Genomic DNA, 25,442 nt, shown 5'->3' with positions numbered 1-25,442 from the left:
ATGTGCCTCAGCCCAATCACAAGCTTCTCTCTCTCTCCCTAAGTAAGCATTACCTAACTTTCATAGTAATGACTTCCTTATTTTAAAAAAAAAGTTTTATTACTCAAATGTGCATCTCTAGACATTATAGTCTTGCTCATTTTTTAAAAATATGGTATGTTTTATAATCTACTGGTACCCTCACCACACCTTTCTTACTGCTATAATTTTCCTGTGGAAGATCTCTGACCTTTTGAGATATGAATTTTCCCACAATTTGGATGTTGCGTTTGTTTTTTTCTGATGCAGTCCAACATGTTCCTCTGTCCTCTGTAATGTCTATAAATTGGCAGGTGATCTAGAGACAAGATCAGTCTCAAGTTCAAACCCTTTGGGAAGATGGTAAGTGGTGAAAGAAGGCTCTGAAGAGCATACGTCTGGTTGTCTTTTTCTATAATGTTAGCAGTTGTTAATGCTTAATGTTTACATCAGTTCATTGGGGGTTACAAAATGGTGATATTCTATCATTTCATTTTAATTTAGTAGTTGAAATACTTTTATAAAGAGATACTCTCATTTACTATTTGATTTCCCAGTGGTACAGCTCATAAAGATAGAAGCAGCATATGCAATATACAGAGGAATAATGATGACCAGCCTCACAATAACTATTATCATTATTTGAAGATAACATATGGGTTACACTAACCTTTCCAGATTTTCTTTCCAAATTTGGAAATTTTTTCTCAAGAATTTCCTTTTGCTATTTAAAGTCTGTGGCGTTTCAACACTAAGACTGTTAGATTTTCTTCTTTGTACACAATACAGACGCACACATTTAGAAAAGTCCTTCTACATTATCCTTTGATGAATTATGAAAGAAAAAACATTAAAACCTTGTAACCCAGGGCATTTCCCCACTTTAAGTGGCTGATGGACAAGTTCTATGTCTCAGTTAAGTATCAAATAGTTCATGCTATTACTACTAGCAAAAGCTGATTGACACTCAATAATAGCCACTATCTGTGTAGTTTTACACTTACCATCACTTAAAAACTTGGTAAAAATACCCAGCAATCCACACATATTCTGCCACATGGGAGAACTGGAAATATTCAAATGAATTCTCTGGAAACCCTGTACTTTCTGTACTACCATCACTGAAACCCTAGTGCATACCAACAAGTCGTTCATCAACTGTGTTTGAACAATACGATTTCCAGCAAATTTTCTACAATGAAGAAGACAGTATTAAAAGAAAAGTCAAATAAGTATGTCACCAAAAATAAACACATTCTTCTATCAAAAGGCCAAAATCAGTTTTAGATTGTAGTAGACACATATGCCTCTCTTCCATTCCCATAAACATTCCAATTATGTAGACATTTATTGCAAACTTTCATCACTCTTAACATTTCCCTCTAACTCAGCCAATGACTAACCTACTTCTCTTTTTTAAAGTAAAAATAACAAATCAAGAAAGAATGATTCAATTTATAAACCTGAACACTCCTTCAAACTTGATATACTTTCTTCACCTGGCTTCCCAAATGCCAGGCTCTCCTAGATTTTCTCCTACTTCATGGCCATCCCTCCAATACATTGGCTAGTTCACCCTCTTCTCCCTGACCTTCCTGCTAGAGTTCTCCACTATGTAGTCCTTAGTCCTCTTTTGCCCATCTAATTCAATCCCTTGATGTTGATCTCATCTAACTCATAAACTTTAAAGTTATAATCCATATGCTGGCAATTCCCACATGCTGCCAATCTCGATCCCAGATCTCTTTAAGTCCAGACTTGCACATGTGCAACTTCCTACTTACCTTCAATTTCAAACCTGCTCCACCTGCTGGGATCTCTATACTACAAAAATTCTGTAATCATCTTGACTCTTCTCCTCCTCATCCTATTTGTAAGAAAATACTGTTGATTCTGCCTTCAAAACATATTCAGAATCAGATCACCTCCATTGCTACTTCCAGCCTGAGCCACTCACATCTCTCCCTTGGATTACTGCAATAACCTCCTAACTGTCTCCCAGCTTCTAATTTTTCCCCTGTCAGTCAATTCTCAACACAACAAATATCAAAACATAAGTCAGGGAAAACAGTTTGGGGGTTTCTCAAAAAGTTAAACTTAGATTTATCATATGATCCAGCAATTCTACTCCTAGGTATATGACTAAAATAACTGAAGGTAGGGTCTCAAACAGATACTTACATACTGATGTTTATAACAACATTATTCATATAAGCCCAAGGTATAAACCCAAATATCCATCAACAGATGAATGGATAAACAAAATGTGGTATATACATACAATAGAATATATTCAGCCATGAAAAGGAAGAAAATTCTGATAGATGATACAACATAGATAAACCTTGAAAACATAAGTGAAATAAGTTACACTCAAAAGGACGAATATTGTATTCTACTTACATGAGGTAACTAGAATAGGCAAATTCAAAGAGACGGGAAGTAAAATAGAAGTCAGCAGGGATTGGGGGGAGGGATAAAAAGACAATGAACTTTCTTTGGATGCAGTGAATTTGAGGGACCTGTAAAACATCTAAGTTGAGATGTCCAGGAGACAAATCAATGAAAGAATCTACTGCTCAGGGAAGAGATCTAACTTGGAGTGTTAAGTCTGGGAATCTTGAGTATACAGATGGTGGCTCACACCAAAGAAATGGATGATAGATATTAAGTTGTCAGAAAAAATAGAATTAGAAGGAAAAAAATCCACATTTAAGATGAGCAAAAGTAGAAAAGCCTAAAAGAAGACAGAGAAGGTGCTCCTGATAAAGCAAAACGAGACCTTGGGTTCAACATGGCACATAAATATCACTTCTACTCACTTTCAGAACCTCCCTAAGCTAAGAGCCAAGGAATTTAAAACATAAAAAGCATAAATACACAAGGGCAACAAACAGACAATAAAACCTGAGAAACTACATAGCAGATGGATGAGTGATCACTGACTTAGCAAAATAAAAAAAGGTGATGACTAAGCCAGAGAATAAGCACCAAAGCAAGCTGATCTGCTGCCCAAAAATCTAAGAAAATGTTACTCCTTGATGTAGAAGTAAAGGTAGGACTGACAATAGGAAGACTGGCCAAATGTCTTCCTTCCTTCTTCCTTGTTAAAGAAGAATAAGAACCCTCAAACCAGCAAATAACTGGTTTACCTCTAGAGAAAGCAAAACACAGCAAGGATCTAGATGGGAAGACAGCACACATGGATAAGGCAGTGATACAATATTGCAAATAGAATTAGCTAAATATATGCACAATGAATGCCAAATGCCAAGACCTCAGCTTTCTTCTCACACTGAGCAGCAACCAGAATATTAAGCCAATAGTTTGAGAGATTCTTTCATGGTAATATGTTACCCATGCAAACAGATCTATAGATACTGACACCAGGGATTTCCCAAAAAAATAGTCCAGCTAGACTAACCAACAATAAAGCCTACAATTAGCCCCACCAAATGCACAGGTTCAAATCAACTCTCAGTGCCCGTGCTCAGCCAAAGAACACCAGACTTCCAAGGAAAGCTTCTAACAACAAATATAGTGGCGAAAAGCAACAAAAAGAAAAAAAGCAACTATGTAAAGCAAGAAAACTTAAAAAAAAAAAACCTATCATTAATATACTCAGATACCAAAGGATACTACTTCATCCATGAAATAAGAACAGAATGCTATGAAAATGGAACACTCAGGTGAAGAAAGCTTTTCCCTTCCTCCTTTACTCTCACATTCATTTATTTGATTTTTTAAAATTAAGTATTATCTTTATAAACTAAATACCAACTTTAATTCATAAAATTAAACATCAATACTAAATTTAAATAATTAGGTCTAATATTAATGTAAAGGGATAGAAAGGAGTACATTCTGGGACCTTTTTAAAATGTCCTTTGTACAAAGATAATAATGCACAACTGTGAGGGTACACACACATGCACACAAGAATGCAAACATGCAACACTTGCCTATTTTCTTCTGAGATTTCAATTAAACTCTTCTGCAGAAAATGAAGCACTGAAAAAAAAGAATATCATGACAAATTAGAATTTAAAACTGTGAACTTTAACTTCAGTACAAGAAAATATTTTAAATCATTATTACCTAAATGATATCACAGTATAGAAGTAGAAATTTAAAAGGTAAGAGCATAATACACTTTAGTTATCTGCAGTACTTTATACATTGTCAAGAAACTTAAAAGAACCACTCCAAAATGATACATACAAGTTGTCACCTCTCAGAATAAAATAAAAAAATAGGGCTTACCATTTTTTAGAAGATTACTAACACTTGTTCTACCTGTGGGGGCAGGGAGAGGGGGAAATGAATACTGGTAAGGAGTTTCAGGACCAAAATTAACATCATTTAAAAACATTGATATAATGACAGGTGTTAAACAGAAAAATACTAGAAAAGAGCTGGCTTACCCAAGTTAAAGTTCTCCATACAAGAAGATATATTGTCAATTACTTTCCTATAAGAATATAGATCAGCAGTATTCAATTCTTCCTGAAGACGAGAAGTAAAACTTTGTACAGCCTCACTTAGAAAAAATTCAGGTAGGCCATTAAGGGAACTAGAAAAAGAATCAAATATTAAAAATCTGGCAAACCTGTAGTGAGAAGATATGTGGGGAGAAAGCAGAATCATACAAATGAAGGAATACTGGACTATGCTTTCAAAATAGAGCCAGAAAATTACAACTTCACAGCACTATCATTGGATCTTCCTGGTCTAGCGTCTCTCTCCTGGTCTCCCTTTTGCCTTGCTTCCCTCCCTTCCCCAAGACTATCCTCAACAGAGAAGCCAAAGTGTTATTTACTAAAACACCGTATTACTCCTCTGCCTAAAATCATACAACAACATCCCTCTCAAGGTAGTGGTCGAAGCACTCACAGTGCCCTACAAAACCCTCCATGGGCTGGCCCCACCACTGTCTCTGGTCTCATCTTGATCCTTGTTCACTAAGCTCTAGCAACACCACTTTTCTCTGTTCCAACAACACACCAAAGCCTTTGCTCTTGCTATTTCCTCCACCTAGAACACTCATTCTTCAAATACTGTATAGCCTGTAATCATTCCCTCACCCTTTCCAGTCATTCTCAAATATCTCATCAATGACATTTGAGCAGATACCTGAACTGATCACTGTATTTTACATTGTAACCCTCGCCCCATCTTTGACGCACTCTTTCCTCCTTCTCTGCTTTTTCTCTATAGCACTCACACCATCTAATCCGATATATTTTGCCTACTTATTTTGTCTGTTTTCAATCTTCCTCTTAGAATGTAACCTCCATTCTAGACTGCTTTATTCAGTATATCCCCAATGCCTAGACACACATTAGGCAATCAATAAAATTTTATTGAACGGATAAATTAAATTTAATGTCAATTTAACCTCAATGAATCTAAATCAAAACTGGTAGATTTTTTTTAAATTTGACTTAATAGTTCTAAAGCTTTTCTGGAAGAAAAAAAATTCAACAATAGTAATATTCTGAAAAAGAAGTCATCAGCGGGGTGACTTGTTCTAGAACATAATTAAACTACATTACCAAACTATAGTGAATAAAAGTATGCCGTTGGTATGTAAACAAAGAGACCCAAGTCTAAAATCAAGCCTATGTTTTTACAGGAACTGTAACATAAGATGGTATTTCAAATAGTTGGGAAAGATGGACTATTCAACAGGGCAGCAATAAGTGGCTTTCCATTTGGAAAAGAAAACTAAATTGCATCTCTACCTCACACTACACACAAGCTAACTCCAGATGGATTTAAAAGTTAAAAAAAAATGTATCTTAAGAGACGACACACAATTTATGTAATCTTGTATTAGAAAAAGCCTATACGAGCAAGGCATTAAACTCAGAAATCTACACAAAGAAAAAATATTAGCAGGTTTGGTTGCCAAAAAAATTTTTTTCATCTTTATAAAGTAAACATACTATGAAGAAAGTTTAAAGACAAGTAACAAAATAAAGGAATACATTTGGTAGATAATCTATAAAGAGCTATTATCGAGAAAACATTCTGTGGTTGGTTGTCTTCCTGCAGGCATTCCCTGCAGAGGGAGGAAGAACTAGGGAGCTGTTGTTTAATGGGTATAGTTTCAGTTTTGCAAGATGAAAAAGTTCTAGAGATCCTCTGCACAACAATGTGAACATACTTAACACTCAAAAATGGTTAAGATGGCACATCTTATGTGTTTTTTAACCACAATTAAAAAAAATAATAATAAGAACTACACTGACATGAAAATATCTCTAAGATATTCTTTAGTGGAAAAAAAAGGCTACAGAGCAATATGTAGAGTATAATCCCGCTTATGTAAAAAATCAAACTAAAATAAAACAGACACACTAAACCCAAAGAGAAGGTCTAGAAAGATATCAAAATGTGAAGTGATGACCTTTACTAAGGAAAATAAATAGGCCAGAAATTGTAAAATAAAAGGTTCATTTTTTATTTTGCTTACTTCTCTATTGCTTGAAGTTTTTACATCAAGCATATATTCCTGTGCAACCTGTGTAATTAAAATATGCTTAAACCAAGAACAGATGGGACAAATAAAGAAATAGCAAGATGAGAGATTTAAACTTAAACCAACAATTGCATTAAATGTAAAAGGACTGACTCAGAGTCAGCAAACTATAGCTCACTGCCTAATTTTTTAAGGCCTGTGACCAAAAGGGCTTTTTATATTTTTTAAGTGTTGTAATAACAAAACAAATCACACTAGATATGAATGAAATTGTTAGTGATATATTTCAATTCAGTTTTCCAAGGCAGGTAAAGAACTTAAAATATAGATTACTTTGGGCAAACTGAACATTTATAATGCCTAACTTCCCTGCTGTTTTTTCCTTACCTTGCCAAGACTTTCTTCAAGGGGTTCTTTAGACTCAAACAAAGATAAATGCCTGCTAAAATATCCAAACAACTTCGAATAGTGGAATCACACGTGCCATTTTTATCTGCCTTCTCCAGTAAAGGCACAATCTAGAATCCAAAAAATTCAAGTCATAGTAATTTTTTCTAATATCAAATATGAAAAAGTAACACGGCTTCATATACTCTTTCAAGTCTCAATTACAATGTGATATATTTTCTACACTGCATTGTTAACGATATTGATTTAAACGCCTATTTTAGTATTTTTTTACCTTTTTAACCCTTGGCCCCAATTCCTACTTTGCCCACCTTTACTGAGAATTATAGACTTGTTAATGGCTTAAAGTATAGGAATTCCGTAGCGCTATTGGAAAACCAATAGTACATTTAGTCACTTCCCAAAAAAATATTATGCAAGTTCAAATGGTAAAAACTAATATGGAAATACTGGTATGGACAGCCTTTATACTTTAAATAGGCTTTTTAACGTTAAAAAGCCTGCTTCAAAATTTTGAAGACACAGATTAATAGAAATAATTTAAAAAAATTTTTCTCTACAAAAAAGGTATACACAATTATGTCATTATCCTATTTATATAGCTCAACAGTGGTAGAAACCTAAACAGACTTGCTACTTTAAATAAGAAGGTATGACAAAATGAACAGAAAAGAAAAACACCTTAATCTTTCTCTAATGATAGTTGATATTAAATAATTAGAGCCAAAAGTTGTCAGGCAAATTTTAACTCCATAACAGCGTGATAATCTTCAAGATGCATTTGTGAGTAGCAATTCAGCCTTACCTGTTTAACATAACGGATTTGTGACACTCCATCAGTGAGTTGTACACAATGTAGTAGCAAAGAAGCTAGATTTTTCCCTTCTACATCAGCCAAAGCTACAAAATAAACACAAAAATTTATTCAGTGAGTCAACAATATATAGATATGAGTTAGCCATTGTTATGCATTCAATAACATTTTAAAAATTTATAAACAATAACAAAAAAACAGGCAGAACTTCATCTAAAGATGGAACTTTTAGAAAACCATTTCACATCAAAACTGAATGTAAAGAACACGGAAAAATTGAATGGCCAGAGTTTCTTATGTGTTAGAGGATCCCAGGGATAAAAATACTGCTTGCAACCTAGATAAGAAATAAATAAAGTCAGAAATCACCTACCTCTCAAAGTTTGAAGGTCCTGATGACAAATGGTCAATGCCGTTACTTGCATTTCTTTCTTCTTCTTTACACCCATTTTAAATAAAACTAATAGTAGTCACTGCAAGAGAAGAGTTGAAGACATTGTCTAATGCAGGGCTTCTGACCCTCAGCACCACTAACATTCTGGACCACACAGTTCTTTGCTGTGGGGTGCTGTCCTATGTGCTATAGAACGTTTAACGCCTCCCTGGTCTCTACCTACTAGATGCCAGTAGTATACTCCTCCCCCCAAGTTGTGACAACCAAAAACTATCCCCAGACATTTCCAAATGTTCCCTGAGGAACAAAGTCATCCTAGGTTAGAACCACAGGTTTTAAGGACTGCTAAAAACCACACTAGAAGTCAGCCAGATCAAGGGAGTACATGATCCCTTGGTCATCCCCTCAGGTCACACGACATGTGGAGCGTTAGTACAGTGCTTGGAGCCATATTTTAAGGAGCCATAACAAATGAAGGAGTTTCCAAGGAATAACCAGATTTCTGAAGGGCCTAGAGAGCACCTCCTTCAGAGAACAGCTCAGTTAACCAAAGATGTTTGGCCTGGGAAAACAAGGACAAGACAAGTGCCTTAAAATAGCTGCTGTTGTTGCAGGATTGTTTTGGAGAAAGAAGAGTAGATCTTGCTATAGAGTTAGGAAGAGTCAGTGCAAGCTCCAGGAAGGCAAATTGCAGCTCAAAACACAGGAAGAACAATATGGTCCAACTATGGAATAGGCTATCTTTCAAACAGAGAATTTCCCAACAATAGGAATATCCATCAGAAGCTGAATGAACCCTTTCACCTGGCTCCTGCAATAGCATCCCAACTGGTTCCCTCACCTCTACCCTTGCTTCTGAAGTCCATTCTTTTCATAGTCATCAAAGCAATCTTTTAAAAACACCAATCAAATCAAAATACTCTCTTTTGCTTAAAACTTTCCAAGGATTTCCAATTACACTTAGAATAAAATACTAACTTCAGAGCTTGGCCACCAAGGCCCTAAATAATCTGGCCCTTTCTTCCTCTGCATTTCACCTCCCATCAATCTTCTCTTCACCATCTCAAGGGCTCTGCACTTTCTGATGCTCTCATTCCCACATAAGGGGCTTTGTACTTCCTGCTACCTCTGCCTGTTAATGCTGGTCCCAACAGATCTTTGCAAAGCTGACTCCTCATATTCAGATTTCTTTTCAAATATCACCACCTTTGATGACCACTCTATCAAAAATGCTACCGCTCCTACTTACATACAGATCACTGCCATTACTTTTTCTTCATAGCACTTACTAGCTGAAATTAAATAGCTTGTTCATTTGTATATTCTCTGTCTCCACTAGTAAAAAACTCCATGTAGGCAGCAACTTTAGTCTGTTTTGCCCATTGTTTTAATACTCAATTCCTAAAACAGAGTTGGTACATTTTAGGTGCTTAATAAATATTTGATGAATAAACAGATGAATTAAGAAACCTTTGTCAGAAATGTTCCAGAAGGGATGTATGCCTTTAAAGGCGAAAAAAGTTTCTAAAGTACACTCTATATCTAGGACTATATCTAGTCCTGACAGTGAAGAACTTATGGTCCATTTGCAAAGTAAGAAACTGATGCAGCAATGGAATGTTAAAAACAACTAGAGTAAATGGTAATAAAAAGGGACAATGCTAGAAAGGCATTGACTTGTAAAGAACTTGAAAAATAACATGATCAGATATAGGAGAATAATTGGGGGTCATTCCTAGGAAACTGTAATACAAAGTTTATAGAGATACAGATAACTGGGGAGACTATTCTCTGATGTGAGCAAGTTTGTAGCAGAATTTGATCTTGGAACCTTCAAGACTACACAGAAAGAGGCTATGCGTGCTCTGTGGATGCCAAAACGTTTGTCTGATGAACTGGGCCTCCCCAGTAGGGGACTATGCCGTGCCCACCCTAAGGCACTGCCTAAGTGGCCAGAAGATGCTCCGCAAATTATATTCTTCCTGGGTCGCACTGGCTGCTTCTCTTTTTATCGCTGCTTCACTCCCATCTACACCTTTCTGCTGGCTCCCACAAACATTCTCTGGGGAACTTCTGAACCACGTGGAGTACAGGGAATGACAGGTTGGGGGTGGGGGGGTAATATGTGGTCAAAACGCTGTCTCCATGGAGACCCAAGGGACCGGAAATTGGGGTTACAACCTCCAAATTCTCGCGATACTAAAGGAAGGGAATTGCTATCAATTGCCTGAGGCTCCAACAGCGGCGGAGTGGAGCAATGTTGTCGCGTGCTACCGCGGGTCTGGCAGACAGGGTGCCTGGAAGCCAAACCTCGTGCCCGTGAGCGTCTGAAGAGTCGCAGCGGTCTGGATGAATCCCGGAAGCTGGTCTACTTCTGTGGTGTCTCCGTGGCTCGCAGCGTGGTCTGTTGACTACCGGATCGGGGCGAAAGGAGGGGACCTAGAGAACCTGAAGGAGGAATCATCGCGATATGTTGAGTGAATGGGATCTTCCAATCAGGAGTCCGGAGCGGTCATGATGTCACCGAGGCACGGGTGGTACTGCGTGGATTTGGCTAGTCGCGGGTTTTGTAGAGTGCGGTATCAGGCGTGCAGAGCTTGGTCCAACCCAGCAAGTTCGACCGCTGCCTGCCTCATTCCCCTGGGGCAGCCTGTACTGCGGCCTCCACACCTCTGAGTGCCTGGGGAGCACCCTTGCTTCAACCCAGACATTCCACTCTTTTCCCACGCTGCTTGCCCAGCGCAGAGAACAAGGAGAAAACTGCCTGCAGGGACCAATTGCATAACGACTTTAGAGCCTTCGAGGTTGGGATAGAGGGTTGGGCATTGAACAGAAGCCACAATAAGAATTCTAACTAAAATGAGAAATGCTGAAATGAACCAACGTATGCCCAAGTGCTTTTATTCACGAGCAAACAGTTCATGAGAAGTATTGTCGGAGCTCTGTCACTCGCTAGCCTTGAAAGGTATCCCCTATTTAGGACATATCTTTTACGCGGAAAATAAATAATATAAGATGATTTAGTCCTTTAAAAGTAAATAACTAAGTGCCGAACACTACGCTAGTAGCTGTGGTGGTGCGGGGTGGGGCAAGATCAGGAAATAGACACGAATTCTATTTGGAAGTGCATTAAGTTGAGAAATACTGAGAAACATTGCGGTTCCTTAAAACTTCAGGTTGATTTTGTTTAAGCTTGTGATCATCATTTTTCTAAGTTTTATCTCACCTTCCCTTGTTTTTCGTTGTAGTTTTACATGTGTATGTATCACTAAACCATATTTTATTTGGTTTGATTTTAAGCTTTATTTGTGGAAACACACACTTTTTCACCAGAACGTTGCCTTTTTCAGCATTGCATTTGGGAGTCATTCACATAAAAGCAGATCTCTGACATGCTTTCACTCACCGTTGTATAGGATTCCATTGTTTAATATACCACATTTATAGGTATCCACTCTACAACCTCTAGACGTTTGGATTGTTCCAGCCCTTGCTCTAGCAATGCTGCTGTGAACTTTCTTGTACATGTCAACTGTTGAGTGTCTACAGAACTTTATAGCAATCTTTCTAGTATTTTTGCCCAGGAATGATAATAAGAAATGCATTGTACTTTGGAACCAAGTACACATAAGTACTCACATATATGTAACTGAAATAAAACTTTCTTGAAATATTTGACTCTTTCCAGGAACTATGTGCTCTGATGTTTTCATTTTTTTAAATAAAATTTATCAACCATTTTTAAGTGTTTTTTAAGTGTATGTTGTTTCAGGCTCACTGAAATAACTACACAGCCATCAATGGATCTCAACCCTTGTATGCATTATTTAATGCAAACTATGTAATGCAAAGTTTATTTTGGCCCAACCTTTTGAAAGTAAGGGGCAGACATTGTGACTCTTCACCCCACACAATAAAGGGGTGGGCTAGAAGGCAAACCAATACAATAAACATGTATGTGAAAAAATCACTACTATAGAAAATGGGGGAGGGGGGGTTAAACAGTAGCCAGGGTAGGCCTTATTGAGTAAAGATTTGCAAGAGATGTGTCACCCAAAGGAAAAGCATTCCATATGGAAGGAACAGTTAGTAAAAAGGTACTAGTGCAGAAGCTTGCCTGTGGGAAGAACAGCATGTGGGCCAGTGTGGCTGGAGCCAGTGTTGGAGTGAGCAAGGGGGCAGGTTGTAGGAAATGAGAGAAGGGGATTTAAATCAGGTAAAACCATTGCAAGGCCTTTAAGTGAAATGGGGAGTCATGTTGAGTAGAAGAGTAACAGGATTGACTTACATCTAAAAAAAAATCACTGGAGCTACTTTTTTTAGAATAGACTAGTAAAGCAGAAAGACTAGTGAGTGAGGTTATTTCTGTAAACTGGGCAGGCAAGATGCTGGTGGCTCAGACCATAGAATTAGCAGAGGAAATGGTGGACAGATTTCGGGTATGATTTGGAAGTAAACTAACAGGATATTCAGAAGGATAGGATATTGAGGAAAAGAGTCAAAGATAATTCCCAGATTTCTGGCCCGTGCAATGGAAGAATGAAGTTGCCATTCCTAGGGTGATAGGGCCAAAGCTTGCTTGGAGTGGACTTCAGTGGGTTTAAAAGAGATTGGGAGGGGACGAATTGGTAAGATCCAGTAGAGACAGCTAGTACTTCCAGTACACGTGGGGCAAATAATGGCGTGGTAACTCCTACTACTAGAGGAAGTAAAGGCAATGAAGGTTTAGGTTTTAAAGAGCAAAATAGTAATCTGTTTAAAGAAGACAGCATTTTGTTTTTGTAGTCATCTGGCCCTACCAACTTGAGACCACTTTAAATTCTTTGCTTGAGGTTTTCTAGAATATGGCATGAATTTAGGCCATGAACTTTTTTGAAGTAGCTATTTTATTTATAAAAATGTTTTACAAGGTAATTTTTAAAGGAGCAGTAATCCTTAGTATATGGAAGTATAAAAGAAATTATCTTTTTTCTAAGTGTACTATAAAAGTGGACTACATAAAATCATGAAAAATCATCTATATCCAAGTTTTTTCAGTGTAGTTGACTTTGTAAATATGTACCTGTTAAAGCAGCATTTTCCCCTCAATTATGGAGAGGAGTTTTTTTAATACTTATTTAATGACACATTTAATTTAAATTAAAATTTAAAGATTTTTTGCACATTATGATTTTTAAATTCTTTGCATTTGAAAGTACATTTGAATAAAATTTGACCTCTAAAAATCACAAAAATGGGCTTTTAATTGTCTAGTTATTTAATATTTGTCCATAAAGATCTCTATGTAAGCCAAAACTTTGGACCAATCAAAGGTAAGTTTCTCCTGTAAGTATTTTTCTCTGTAACCGAAAAGCATAATATAGTCTGTCAGTTTTATAGTCACCATTACATCCTTAAAATGCAAGTTTGTGGTAATCTGCCAGTAATGCATGGTGATTTACACAAGGAGTTCCCTCATAAGAAGCTTATTTAATAGTTTCATGTCTGAAAGTCTAAACGCATATGCTAAAGTTATGAATATGAATATTTTAATACAAGATGAAATCAATATAAATATGTTTTTAATATAAAATAACTTGTTATGTTTGTGCCTAAGTCAATGAAAGAAAGCAAAGTACTTGTATTATTTATCTATTACTGCATAATAAATTACCCCAAAACGTAATGTCTTTAAACACTAAATGTTTATTATTTCATAGTTTCTTTGGTACAGAAATTCGGCAGTTACTCGGCTGAGTACTCCTGGCCAGGAGTCTCTCAGGAGGTTGCAGTCATTAGAAGGCTTGGCCAGCGCTGGGAAGATCCACTTCCAAGATGACTTAACTCAGTGGGGCTGATTGTTGACAGGAGGCCTCAGTTCTTCCCCAAATGGGCCTCTCCCTAGGCTGCTTAATGCATTCTCACAACGTGGTTGTTACCGTCCCCAGAATGGGCAAGACAGGGCAAGGCAGAAGCTTCAGTCCTTTTTATGGCCTGCCCCATGGAAATCACACATCATTTCAATAACAATCTCTTAGTTCCAAAGGTCAGCCCTATTCATAGGAAAGAAGCCACACAAAAGCCTGAAGAGCAGGAGGCCATTGTAAGTGGGGGGCCATTTGGGGGGCTGGCTACCACAGCACTGTAACACATCTGCAGATTTCCCTTGATGCTTAAAATGTACTACGGAATCACAACTAAGGAATGATGTATTTCAAAGTTGTTTGATTTATAGAGTACATCTTAAGGAAACATTAGTACTTGTGTTTCTTGCAAAGTTATTTGCCTTTAATAACATACATTTTTACAGTCAACACCCACCGAATTTAAACATAAAACTAGGCTTAATATGAGTAAGGAATATTTTAGATGTTCTTAAAACTTTCTCTTTCTAAACAATTCTGATCTTATCCCTTTCCTACTTAAAAGTACACAGTGGCTGTTTTCTTTTCAACATTCCTCTTTTCCTTCCCACACGCCAGGTTTGCATAGCCCAGTGCTTAATGGCAGTCCCTGTTCTCAGCCCTCCCCCCAGAGGAACTACTAGTAAAATGTCTCTCTCTGTTTCTTTGGGACATCCGAAGAAGAAATCCCTGAGACAGGGAGTGATGACAAGTTTGATAGAAACTTTAGAGTAAGACTTCACTCTATTGGGTCCTGCCAGGGGAGAAAACAGTTTGTAAATCATAGTTGTAATCTTTTGGAAAAGGTGAAGATTGTCTTACATTTTTTGTGTGTGTGTTATGTTTTAATAGCCATTTTTATTAATGCTATCCTGTCTGCATGCTTATGGTTTCTGCAGCAGAGCGGGTTACTGTTACAGCAAACCAAAGCCATGTGGTTCCCTCGTGCCCAAATTCTTATCCCTGGAATGAAATGATGAGAGCTGGTTGAATAAAACTCTACATAAAAGTGATGGGTATTACAGGTGAGGAGCACTCAAAAACTGAACCTGTGCGTTTATGTAGAAGGGAGAGGCAGCTGTATACCTCTCCCATCTTCTGAGAGATTCCTTGGAGATGCAATGGGAAGGATCCTAGATTCTTACTCTAACCCTTTGAAATGTAAATAAATTTCTCCAGGGGAAAAGATAAACCAGTGTCTCCAGCTTTACTACCCAGAGATGTCTCCATTATCCAAGTCTCATAACTCCCTTGAAATGCAAACACAAAAATCCAGGAGGCAAATCTCTGTAATCTCTATTACAGAGTTCTCTGACTAATCAGTCATAAATTAACCTTCCAAAACTTGCTTTTAGTCCAAGTCCCAGTAAAATTTGCTTAGAAAGCCCTAACTATACAGAAACATAAAAATTCTCTACTGCACCACATATTGGTTAAAATAGCATCCCAAAATTGTATGTCCAAATTGGTATGATCTTTCACACTTACACAGTCTTGCTGTAGTCACAGAACTCGGTGACTAATCGAGTACAGGGAATAAGTGAAAGGCAAGAATCAAGGATGGTGTCTAGGATTCCGGTTTGAGTGAAGACCCAAAAGGTGACCTGGTCGTCTGGCAGGACTGCGGCAAGAGCCAGCAGAATAGCTGCCTGCTGTCTCTATTTTGCAAAAGAGTAAACATTTTCCTAGAGGTTAAGGGAGGGAGTGATTCAGAGCAACCAAAGGGTGAACCATTACCACTGATGAGTAAACTTCTCTGAGCTTCAATTTTCTCACCTTTTAAAAAATGGCTGTAATAATACCTACTTTGCTACATTGACCTGAGAATTAAAGGAAACAGTACTTGTAAAGTGTCTATTATAGTTGCTGGAACAAAATTCATGTTGAACAAATGGTCTATTACTTTTCTCATTCCCATTTGACCCTAGACCTTAAGCCCTCTTCGACTCATTCTCCCTCACTTAATTTTCAGAACTCCCTGTGGGAGTTCTGAACAAAGGCTCCTCAAAGATGTGGTACAGGGACCTGTGAATATGCCACCTTACCTGATAAAAGGGATTTTGCAGATGCAATTAAGAATTGTGAGACGAGGTTATCCTGGATTACTTGGGTACTCACGGGGTACCTGGGTACTTAGGTACTCCAGGGTAATCACAGGGCCTTATGCGATGGAAACAAGAGGATCAGAGTCAGAAAAAGGAGATGTGGTAACAGAAGCAGGGGTTAGAGTGATGTGTTCTTCAGATGGTGGAAGAGGCCAGCAGCTAAGAATGCAGGCAGCCTCTAGAAATGGACAAAGAACACAGCTCTGCTGACACTGTGATTTTGTAACCCTGTAAGACCCATTCTGGGCTTCTGACCCCCAGAACTGTAATGAAATAAATGTGTATTGTTTTAAGCTACTAAGTTTGTGGTATTTGCTATAGCAGCAATAAGAAATGAATACATTCCTTAACTGGAAAAGGAGAGAGTGGACACCCAGCTGCATATCTCCACTGACCTCAGTATTGGAGCCAGACGGCTCAGGGTGCTTAGTCTCAGGGTTGGTGAGACTAAAGCTGTGCGACTGGGGTTTTGTGTTTTGTTGTTTCTCCAAAAGATTTTTCTTTTTTAAATTTTCAGAATACATTTTGAGAAGATAAAAAATATGGGACAGAGAAGTATGAAATAGAAAACAAATACAAATGCAGTCTGTTTTGGTAATTGCTTTATAACCACAAGAAACTAATACAGAGAACACCCTGTACAAAACATCACAATAAAAGTTCAAAGATCCAGATGTTCCCTTAGCGAGGATGAAGGTTGCAGCGCCTTGTTTTAGGAATTTAGGCAGCAGTGCTTGTTTTGGGGGTGGATCTCTGGGTGCCTGGCACAGACCACGCTTTTAACCAGATCTGCCCAGAAGAAAGGCCACTTGGCCCAGGTAGAAGTGGACGAAGCGTGTGGGTCAGTGTGTCACGTGACTCCGGCAGGTCCTCCCGCGCTGCAGTGCCAGGTGGCGTTGTCCTTTTTGCCCAACTCCTTCCCGATGGCGGGGTGCAGTGCCTTCCTTAGAGCCGCATTTCTCCAGAGCCTGAGGAGCGCCCTCCACCGAGTCTCGTGGGCATGTTCACGGACTCGACAGCGATTTCGATGACCACCTCCCTGTCGCCCGTGATTCGGGTGGAGCTGGGACTGGCCCACACCAGCAGTCTCCTCGGGGAGGGGCTAGCAGGTCGGCCGGGAGGGAAGTGTTCTCGCCGTCCCCGCCAGGGCGCTTCTGAGCCTGGACTTAACTACGCCTCCTGGAGTGGCTGGAGCTAGCCCCTCCCGCCGCAGGGCATTGGCGTGGGAATGGGTGAACCCAGCCATGGAGGTGAACATCCCAGAGCGGCGTGGGAAATTCTTCCAGACTCAGCTACCTCTTCCCGGTGTCACAGCACCCGCGAGCAAGGGCCGGCGTTGAGGATCTTAGAAGAAATAAGCCATACTCCCTGCACCTCAGCAAGCAAGAAACTTTTGTGCTGTTTTAGGAGGGAAAACAAATATCAGAGGGCCCCACAAGAGAAGGAATAAATACCTGGCCCACGAGTCTGCTTTAGACTGGAGTGCGTGTGTCTGGAGCCAGGGCCTCCTAAAGAACATCTCCCACAGCAGCCCCTGGCTCTGGGAGCCAAGTACAGTCCCTCCACCTGCACGGGCTCCGTCCTGTGCACCCACGCCCAGAGCTCTCCTGGACCAGGGAGGAACACAGGTTCCTTCAACCAGACTCCTTCTCTCAACCCCGATAATTTACATGTATTCCTCACCACAGACCTGTGAAGCTGGCATTTTCACTTTACTGATGAAGAGACGAGTTCTAACTTAACAAATGGACAGTGTGCAGTGTAGTCCGGGGATCTTTCCATTGTATTTCAAACTCTCCTTTTAATATGCAAGTGAGGCCAATTGTGTCGGTGACACTTTCGTACAAAATGAAACAAAGCCATAATTAGGAGGGCTTGGGAAGTAATGGCACTAAATGCATAATTTGGGTTTAATGTTAAATCTTGGAGAAGATGACCCAGAGCCAAAAAGGAGTAGTTTTGCAAGTGTCACCTCTGCCATCTGGTGGCCAAGTGGCAATATAACTAAAACAAATGAGTATTGATACTGTCATCATGTAAAAGTCATGCATGACCCTGAGGCTGGATGGATGATTTTGAGTTTAGACTCTCACTTTTAGGGCCTAAGATGACAAAAGAAAATGTTAAGTATACAAAAAAAGGTCAGAGGTTTTCCACAATATATCTGTTCATACTTTACAGTGAAAAAACATCCATTTATTCAACAAGTATTTACTAAGCATTGTCTTAAGTCAGTTCCCAGGAAACATCCTAGGCAGCGATGTGCATGAAGGAGACTTACTGGGGAGAACACTTGAGAAAACTCTTGCAAAGGCTTGAGGGAAACAGAATTGGTTAGAAAGGGCTGAGCTGGGATGAATTTGCCACAGAGGGCTTTGCCAACCCTACTGGGAGCTCTGAAGTTGTCTCTGTCCTTCTTTACCAGCTAGTTAATTGGTCCTCTTGTGAGCTATATCAGCCGACACCGCTGCATGCAGGGGAGGGAGGGTTTTGGTCCTAAATGGGGGATCCAGGCAGCATACCCCAGCAGCCCCTACAGACCCTTACTGTGTTCTGGGCACTGTGCCATGGTCTAGCGATACGATGTTAAACATCTCTGCTCTTTCAAAGATACCCAGGCATGCAGAATTAAAGAATAAACAAACAAATAAATGTTTAAAAAACAGGAAATAGAAAATTATCTTGTAGCTAGAAAATGTATCCCATAATCTTAAATAACAAAGAAAAACCCTTGTCTTTTATCGATGGCAACAAAGAAGGTTGAAAATGTTTAGAGTGAAAAGTGACTGTACTCTCTGCTAATGTAAAAACTCAAGAAGGAAAAAGCCATCCTGAAACAGTTCTAGAGAAACTTAAAATGTAACCAAAGCAACAGGAGATTACTTGGCATTCATCTGGAATGGACTGCAGATCCCTTCAGATGTACCCAAAAAGATGGTCAGGCTTTCCCTCTATCCTGGGACCTACACATGTTCTGAGCTACTGGAAGGAAGGCTGCCTGGAGGGAAGTGTCATTCCTGGGGGAGATGCTGGCTGCTGATCTTGGGATGTTCTCTCCAGGCATAACATCTTGACATAATCAGGAAAAGCAGCTCCTCAGGGCCTGTTTAGGGGGAGCCAGAGCAGTCTTGGTGCTGATTCCGCTCCTGTCCATTTGGGGCCCCCAACCCCACCCTGTTGTCCCAGACATTCCCTCCTTTACATCCCCCTTCACTTTTCTCTTCCCCACTTGTGGAAACTTCATTTCCTCTTAGAGAAAAAGCATGAGGATTTGCCTGTTATCCCAGCCTATTACTTACAGAATGACAATGAATTCTATGCCTTGCGCTCTTCAGGACTTAAGTATTGGAAATGCACAAAAACGCTTCTCTGACATGAGTTTCAGAAAAATCACATGAGACTTAAAAAGCAAAAAATCACTTTCTTTGTCCTCTGGTTTTGCTGGGGTTCCCATTTCTGAGGCAGGAGGGATGGAATGTCCCAGAGGTTTGGGTAATGCGGAGAAGCACAACAGAGGGACCTGTTGGCAATTCTAAAATCACTTTCTGCAGAGCTTCAGGTGCTGGCCTTCTAATGAGCATCTCCATTTAGATGATGAACATCAAGTCCTCTCTCTTTTTGCCTCACTTCTACCTAACTAGCTCCTCCTTCCTGAATTCTCGATTGCTGTTTGAAACTTTCTTTCCCTGGAACTCCACTCCCTCCCAGCTAGTTAATCATCAAGTTCTAGATAGTTCCACATTTGCTGTCACTGCCCCAATTCAGGACACTGCTTACAACCTCCTTATTTGTCCCTGTAGAACAGAATTCTTAACCTCAGCACTTTATAGACATTTGGATCAGATAATTCCTCGCTGTGAGGGCTGTCCTGTGCATTACGGGATGTTTGGCAGCATCCCTGGCCTCTACCCACTAGATGTCAGTAGCACCCCTTAGTCAGCAATCAAAGCCATCTCCAGATCAGTACTATGCCAACCCATACTGGAAGCAAAGGAAAAATGTGTGCCCGATATACATTTATCAAAATGTCCTCTCATATTTTGCACCAAGTAGAAACAAATTAATGAAAGTTCTACAACAACAAAAAGACTAAATTCCCTCCATGCTGATGGAAAATTTAAAAGAAAACAAAAATCAAGAAAAAGACAAGACATGCAAAAACCATTTCAGAGAAACTTTGCAGGGCCCAGTACAAAGTGAAAACACAGGGCCCCTTCTTCAAAAATTATGAACACTGTCAAGACAGTGACAGGAGAGCATTAAACCAAGTATGGGGCCCCTCTGAGTGTGGGCTCCTTCGGAATGCCCTCTTCAACTGCACAGGCCTCACACCCATGAAGCTATGCCTGACCCCCACATTATCCAATCTGCCTGATGGGGAATGTGACAGCTAAGTGGGCCCTGAGAACCTTAAGCTGATTGGAAACAACTGTTCCCATTGCACAATAACGCGAGATCCTAAAACAAACAACATTGTGAATTTTTGGCATGAATTTTTGGCATATGTTGATTTTTTAAAAATATTGCATTAAAATATTATTTATCTTGATTACTAAGGATTTTGGCATCCTCTTAAATTTTGCCTCTGAGGTGAGTTGCTCACTTGCCTCACCCTCATCTGGGACTTTGTCAAATGTTCTTTGCTAGTTTAGAGCAGTGATTCTTAAACTTTGGCCTGTATCAGACATGTGGAGAGCTTAAGACACAGACTGATGGGTCCCACTCCCAGAGTTAGTATAGGTCTGGGGTGGAGCCTGAGAATTTTCATTTCTAACAAGTCCGGTAATGCTAAAACTGCTGATCCAAGGCACCTTGAAAACCACTGCTTTGGAACCATCCTTCATGTGGTGCCAGTTGAGAGTGGTATTTCCAAAATACAAGGCACTTTTCTGCTTAAAATTCTTCAATGGGTTCCCATGGTCTATAGAATACAGTAGATGCTCCTTAGCCTGGCATACATTACCCCCAGGTGCTACCTTTCCAGCCCCTTCCTATATCCACCACATTATGCTCTGGTAGTATAGGACTGGATGGCTCTTACATGTACTTTAAAATCAAATCAACTGTCATCATTTCTAGAAACCTTTCTTAAGCCTCTAGATTGGGCTAAATGCCTTTTCTTTGTTGTCCATTGCACATTGAGTATACCCCTCTATTAACATTTAATTTGGCATTGAAATTATCTGTTTAAGTAAATTTCTACTCCATCAGATGGAAGGATCTTGGAGACCTGGGGTTATCTTTATTCCTCTGGTCTGTGGCAAACAAATGCTCCAGTAGCCTCTAATGAACTGAGCTGAACTGACCTGAATGCCATTGTTATAGTGAAGTAAAAACACAAAGAAAAAATATACAACTCCGAGTGGCAGTGAGAGATTTAAGTGCAGAAGGGGAACACAGCTGAGTCTCAAGAGTCTTGAAGTTTAAGGGTCTGGCAGACAGCTTTTCAATTGTCTATAAGAGTCTAATGCTTTTTTATACAGAGTTAACCCTTGAAGTGTTATTGGTGACCTCTGGATCCTATTAGTAGTGGTATCTATATAAGCTATGAAAGAAAACAGCTAGTAAAGAAACACGTGACACATTGGTTAGAACCAGTAAGAAAGGTAGTCACAAAGAAAGAGCAACAGTAGAATAGTCTGGGATGACACGAGTAGGAAAAATTCTTCTATTCATTGGAAAAGTAATTTTTTTCCCCTCCACTGAAAGATAATTTTTATAATGTTAAATTCAATATTTTTTATTATATTGGAAAAGTTTGAAGAGACTAGTTGGCTTCATTGATTTAGAATAGGTTTGAAGAATCATTTCATAATATAAAGAGATTAACATTAAATTTCAAATTACAGAGCTACCATATGAATCAGTTTAAGTGAAATTTGTTCAGATAGTTGGCTCCAGATGTCATGGATAAGGAATGGAAAATAAGAAATTCACAGTACCTCAAAGGGAAGAGTGATCCACAATCTGCCATGGAAAATGTTAGATGTCTTTTGGGACAAAGTAAACCAAAACTTTGGCACAGAAGTATTGTCCGTCAAGCTTTAAGAAAGGAAGCTACATGGCAGTGCTTCAAATTCCAGTAATATTTCTGAGAAAAAAATGTTATTTGTAGTGTTCTTCCAATAGACTGATTGCTATTATACATTTTTGATGTTTTCCAAACCTTTTTAAATACGTGTGTTCTTGTTAGGGAAATTTGAATATAACCTACCTCATTTGAAACCATGACTGTAGGTTTCTGGAACAAGACTTTGGTAGATACAGAAGTCCCACCTCAAGGAAGGACTTGCTGTCCAGGCTGCTCGGAATTTGGTGACCACACAGCCTCCAGCTGACACTCCCATCAGGGTTTCCCTACACTGTTGCCATACCCAGGCATACTCCCTTCCATCCAACTGGTGGTAAACTGATGGCATTCTTGGTAAATTTCAGGTCACCGTGAGACAGCTCTGACTGGGGCCCTGTGTGCTCCAGGACTCCCTGTGGCATTCCCTGGGGTGTGTGGAGCCTGTATCATGGTTCTCTCTCCAATCCCACATCCTCCTTTTCCAACAGGAAGTGGGTCCCTAGTAAATATTCCACATGCCAAGCCTATCTCAGCTCTGCTTCCACAGAACTAATTGAAGACAGATATTAACAAGCTTATGGAATAAGATACATTGTGGTTCTTCACCTCCTTTACTAATCAAACAAGAAATAGAATACAGGTAGATGGATGGAAGGATGGATGGATAGATAGATAGATAGATAGATAGATAGATAGATAGATAGATAGACAGACAGACTGGTAGTTAAAGTAGGTCTACCCCTGTATATCTGTCTATATTTATATTAGTTTTTACTCTGCCATCTTTCTTTTCTTGATGTAGGAGAGTCCTGAGATTTTCTAGTCACTGTCTTCGCCAATTAGTAGAACCAGGAAATTATATTCAGAAGCAGAACTAATTATTCACTCATTCATTCAACAAGCATTTAGTGAACGCCTACTCCACTCCAGGCCTTTTAGGTTCTTAATGATCAAAAAAAAAAACGAACACAAAATATGAGACATATTTTCTGTTCTCTGAGGAATTCCATCTATTGTGAAGAAAAACACTGCTAAGGGCTAAAACAGAGGGAACAGTGGTTATAGTGATGGAACTAAAAAGGAAGTGATTACTTCGGCTTATGTGAGGTAGAAGAAGCCACCTAGCAAAAGGTTTTTGGGGATGTAGAGATGAGTAAGCGATAAGCAGGGTGGCATTCCAGCCATTCCCAGCAGAGGGAAAAACACATGTAGAGATTTGAACACATGAAACAAATCAACTCTTTAGTCTGGCAACATCCTCTCTGACTGTTCAGCTTTTCCATAGACCATTCTCTTTGCATCATTCTTGACTCTCCTAATTTTTCACCTGGATTAACTCCATGTCCTGTGTGTCTTCGTTAGAACATCATTTCCTCCAGGAATTCTTCCTTGATTCCCTCAAGACTGGGCTAGATGAGTCTGCTATATGGTTCCACCGTGTCTAGTCCTTCTACCTATCACAGCATTTATTACACTGTGCTCTAATTGCCAATTTACTTGTCAATTTCCCTCTGATAAGGCCATAACCTCTCTGAAGTCAGAGCTTAGTCACTTTTTATCACCAGATCTCTACATAGTGTTTGAAAGATAAAAGATACTGTTTGTTGAATGAATGAATGAATGAATGCTAAGCAATGGAGTTAGGAAGGCACTTTTTATTATTTAATAAACACTTATTCAGTGCCCATTGTGTGCTAGATGTCTTTAGGCACTGGAAATAATAGGAGTGAACAGAACAAAGAACTTCATGGAGCTTACATTCTAGTGGAAAAAGACAACAGACAAACTACTATAAAGAAATATAAAGCAGAGTGGGGGAGAAGGCTCTTATTTCATACAGGGTGGTCAGGGAAGGCCTCGCTCATATGTTTAAAATTGAGCCAAGTCCCAAAGGAAAGGAGGGAATGAGCTATTAAATATTTGGCAAATAGGATATACATTGGAAACATCAGCAATATGTACTTCTTATAATACCCCACTAATGTTAATTCTGTGCCATGGCTAATTTCTCTCAGCTATTGTGAGTACTATCACGAAGGATTTTTGTTAAACACTCACTTTTATTGTGGAGAACTGTTTTAAGTACTAGCAAAACATCTCAAGGTTCTTCATTTCACAGTCCGTTTTACAAGGATTCCTGTAGTGGTCAGGAAATCTCTTTGTTTTTAAAGCATTTTGAAATCACAGACTAATCCAAATAATACCTACTATCAATACAAATATTTTATGTTTTGTTAGCTGTCAGGTCTGGGCAAGAGCAATTAATATGGCCATTTAAAATGATTTAATTTCTGTGAGAAGTTTAAATTTCAGGGGTAAATTCAAGTCTGTGATAGACTAGCCTGCTTAGCAATTTTTAGGGTTTCTTTTTAAGTATCAACTATAACAAAATTAAATCAGGGACACTCAAGGGACTCTCTACGAGATCTGTAAAGAACATGGTTAAATGTCCCTGACAGAGGTTAAATGATCACAGGATTCTCTTTTTCCAGAAGGTAAAGGAAGGAAAGTGGTTGTGTTAGTGCTGCAGTGATATGGAAGAGTCTGTAGAGCATGGGAACCACAAGTTCAGTGGAGACATTAAAATCAGTTGAAGTTTGTACACATCTTACTATTACACATTTTACATAGATTAGGTGGCTGTTTTGGCTACTCAATGAAATGCTGAAATAAGCAACAGGCCTCTAAAGATTGACATGTATTTGAATTAATACCATTAGTGTTCATTCAGACTTTATATGAACAGAAAGGGAAATACAAATTGTGAATCTAGAATCCTGAAAAACACATTTTGATGGACAGCTGGTACAATAACTGTACTGGTACACCATAGTCCTTGTGCTTATGTTTTTTTTTTTTTCTTTCCCTTTATCCCTCCCCACCACCCCCACCCACACCTGTTCCAACCCCTCCTTCTGGTAACCACTAGTCACTTCTCAGGGTCTCTGAGTCTGCTGCTGTTTTGTTCCTTCTATTGTGCTTTGTTTTTATATTCCACAAATAAGTGAAATCATATGGTAGTTTTCTTTCTCTGCCTGGCTTATTTCGCTGAGCATATCTCTAAATCCATCCACATTGTTGCAAATAGCAGGAGTTCTTTTCTTTTTATGGATGAATAATATTGCAGTGTATATGTAATCACATCTTCTTTATCCAATCAACTATTGATGGACACTTAGGTTGCTTCCATATCTTGGCTATTGCAAATAGTGTGGCAACAAACATAGGGGTGCACATAACATTTCAAATCAGGGATTTGTTTTCTTT

At 39.1% G+C, this 25,442-nt stretch overlaps 1 protein-coding gene across 12 annotated transcripts in view; it reads right to left on the bottom strand.

Moving 5' to 3' along the window:
• The window catches only part of THADA (THADA armadillo repeat containing), a 362,728-nt gene extending 352,168 nt beyond the window's left edge, over positions 1–10,560 (bottom strand). For 10 of the 12 annotated variants that reach the window (XR_005032689.2, XM_057497255.1, XM_036925597.2 and 7 more), the window contains exons 1-8: positions 10,429–10,551; positions 8,098–8,197; positions 7,716–7,810; positions 6,890–7,020; positions 4,443–4,591; positions 4,282–4,314; positions 3,981–4,029; positions 1,023–1,210 (exon numbers count right to left, since the gene is read on the bottom strand). Coding sequence is in view for 11 of the 12 variants with exons in the window: in XM_057497255.1 (XP_057353238.1) it covers positions 1,023–1,210; positions 3,981–4,029; positions 4,282–4,314; positions 4,443–4,591; positions 6,890–7,020; positions 7,716–7,810; positions 8,098–8,173 (721 nt within the window). In the remaining variant the exon portion in view is untranslated. Of the gene's footprint in view, positions 1–1,022; positions 1,211–3,980; positions 4,030–4,281; positions 4,315–4,442; positions 4,592–6,889; positions 7,021–7,715; positions 7,811–8,097; positions 8,198–10,299 lie in introns of all 12 variants that reach the window. The other 2 variants (XM_036925595.2, XM_036925596.2) reach the window with 2 other exon arrangements.
• Between the last annotated feature and the right edge of the window lie 14,882 nt (positions 10,561–25,442).

The sequence above is a fragment of the Manis pentadactyla genome, chromosome 2 (genome assembly GCF_030020395.1).
Source record: "Manis pentadactyla isolate mManPen7 chromosome 2, mManPen7.hap1, whole genome shotgun sequence".
Taxonomy (NCBI): Eukaryota; Metazoa; Chordata; class Mammalia; order Pholidota; family Manidae; genus Manis; species Manis pentadactyla.
This window is presented reverse-complemented; position numbering and strand designations above follow the sequence as displayed.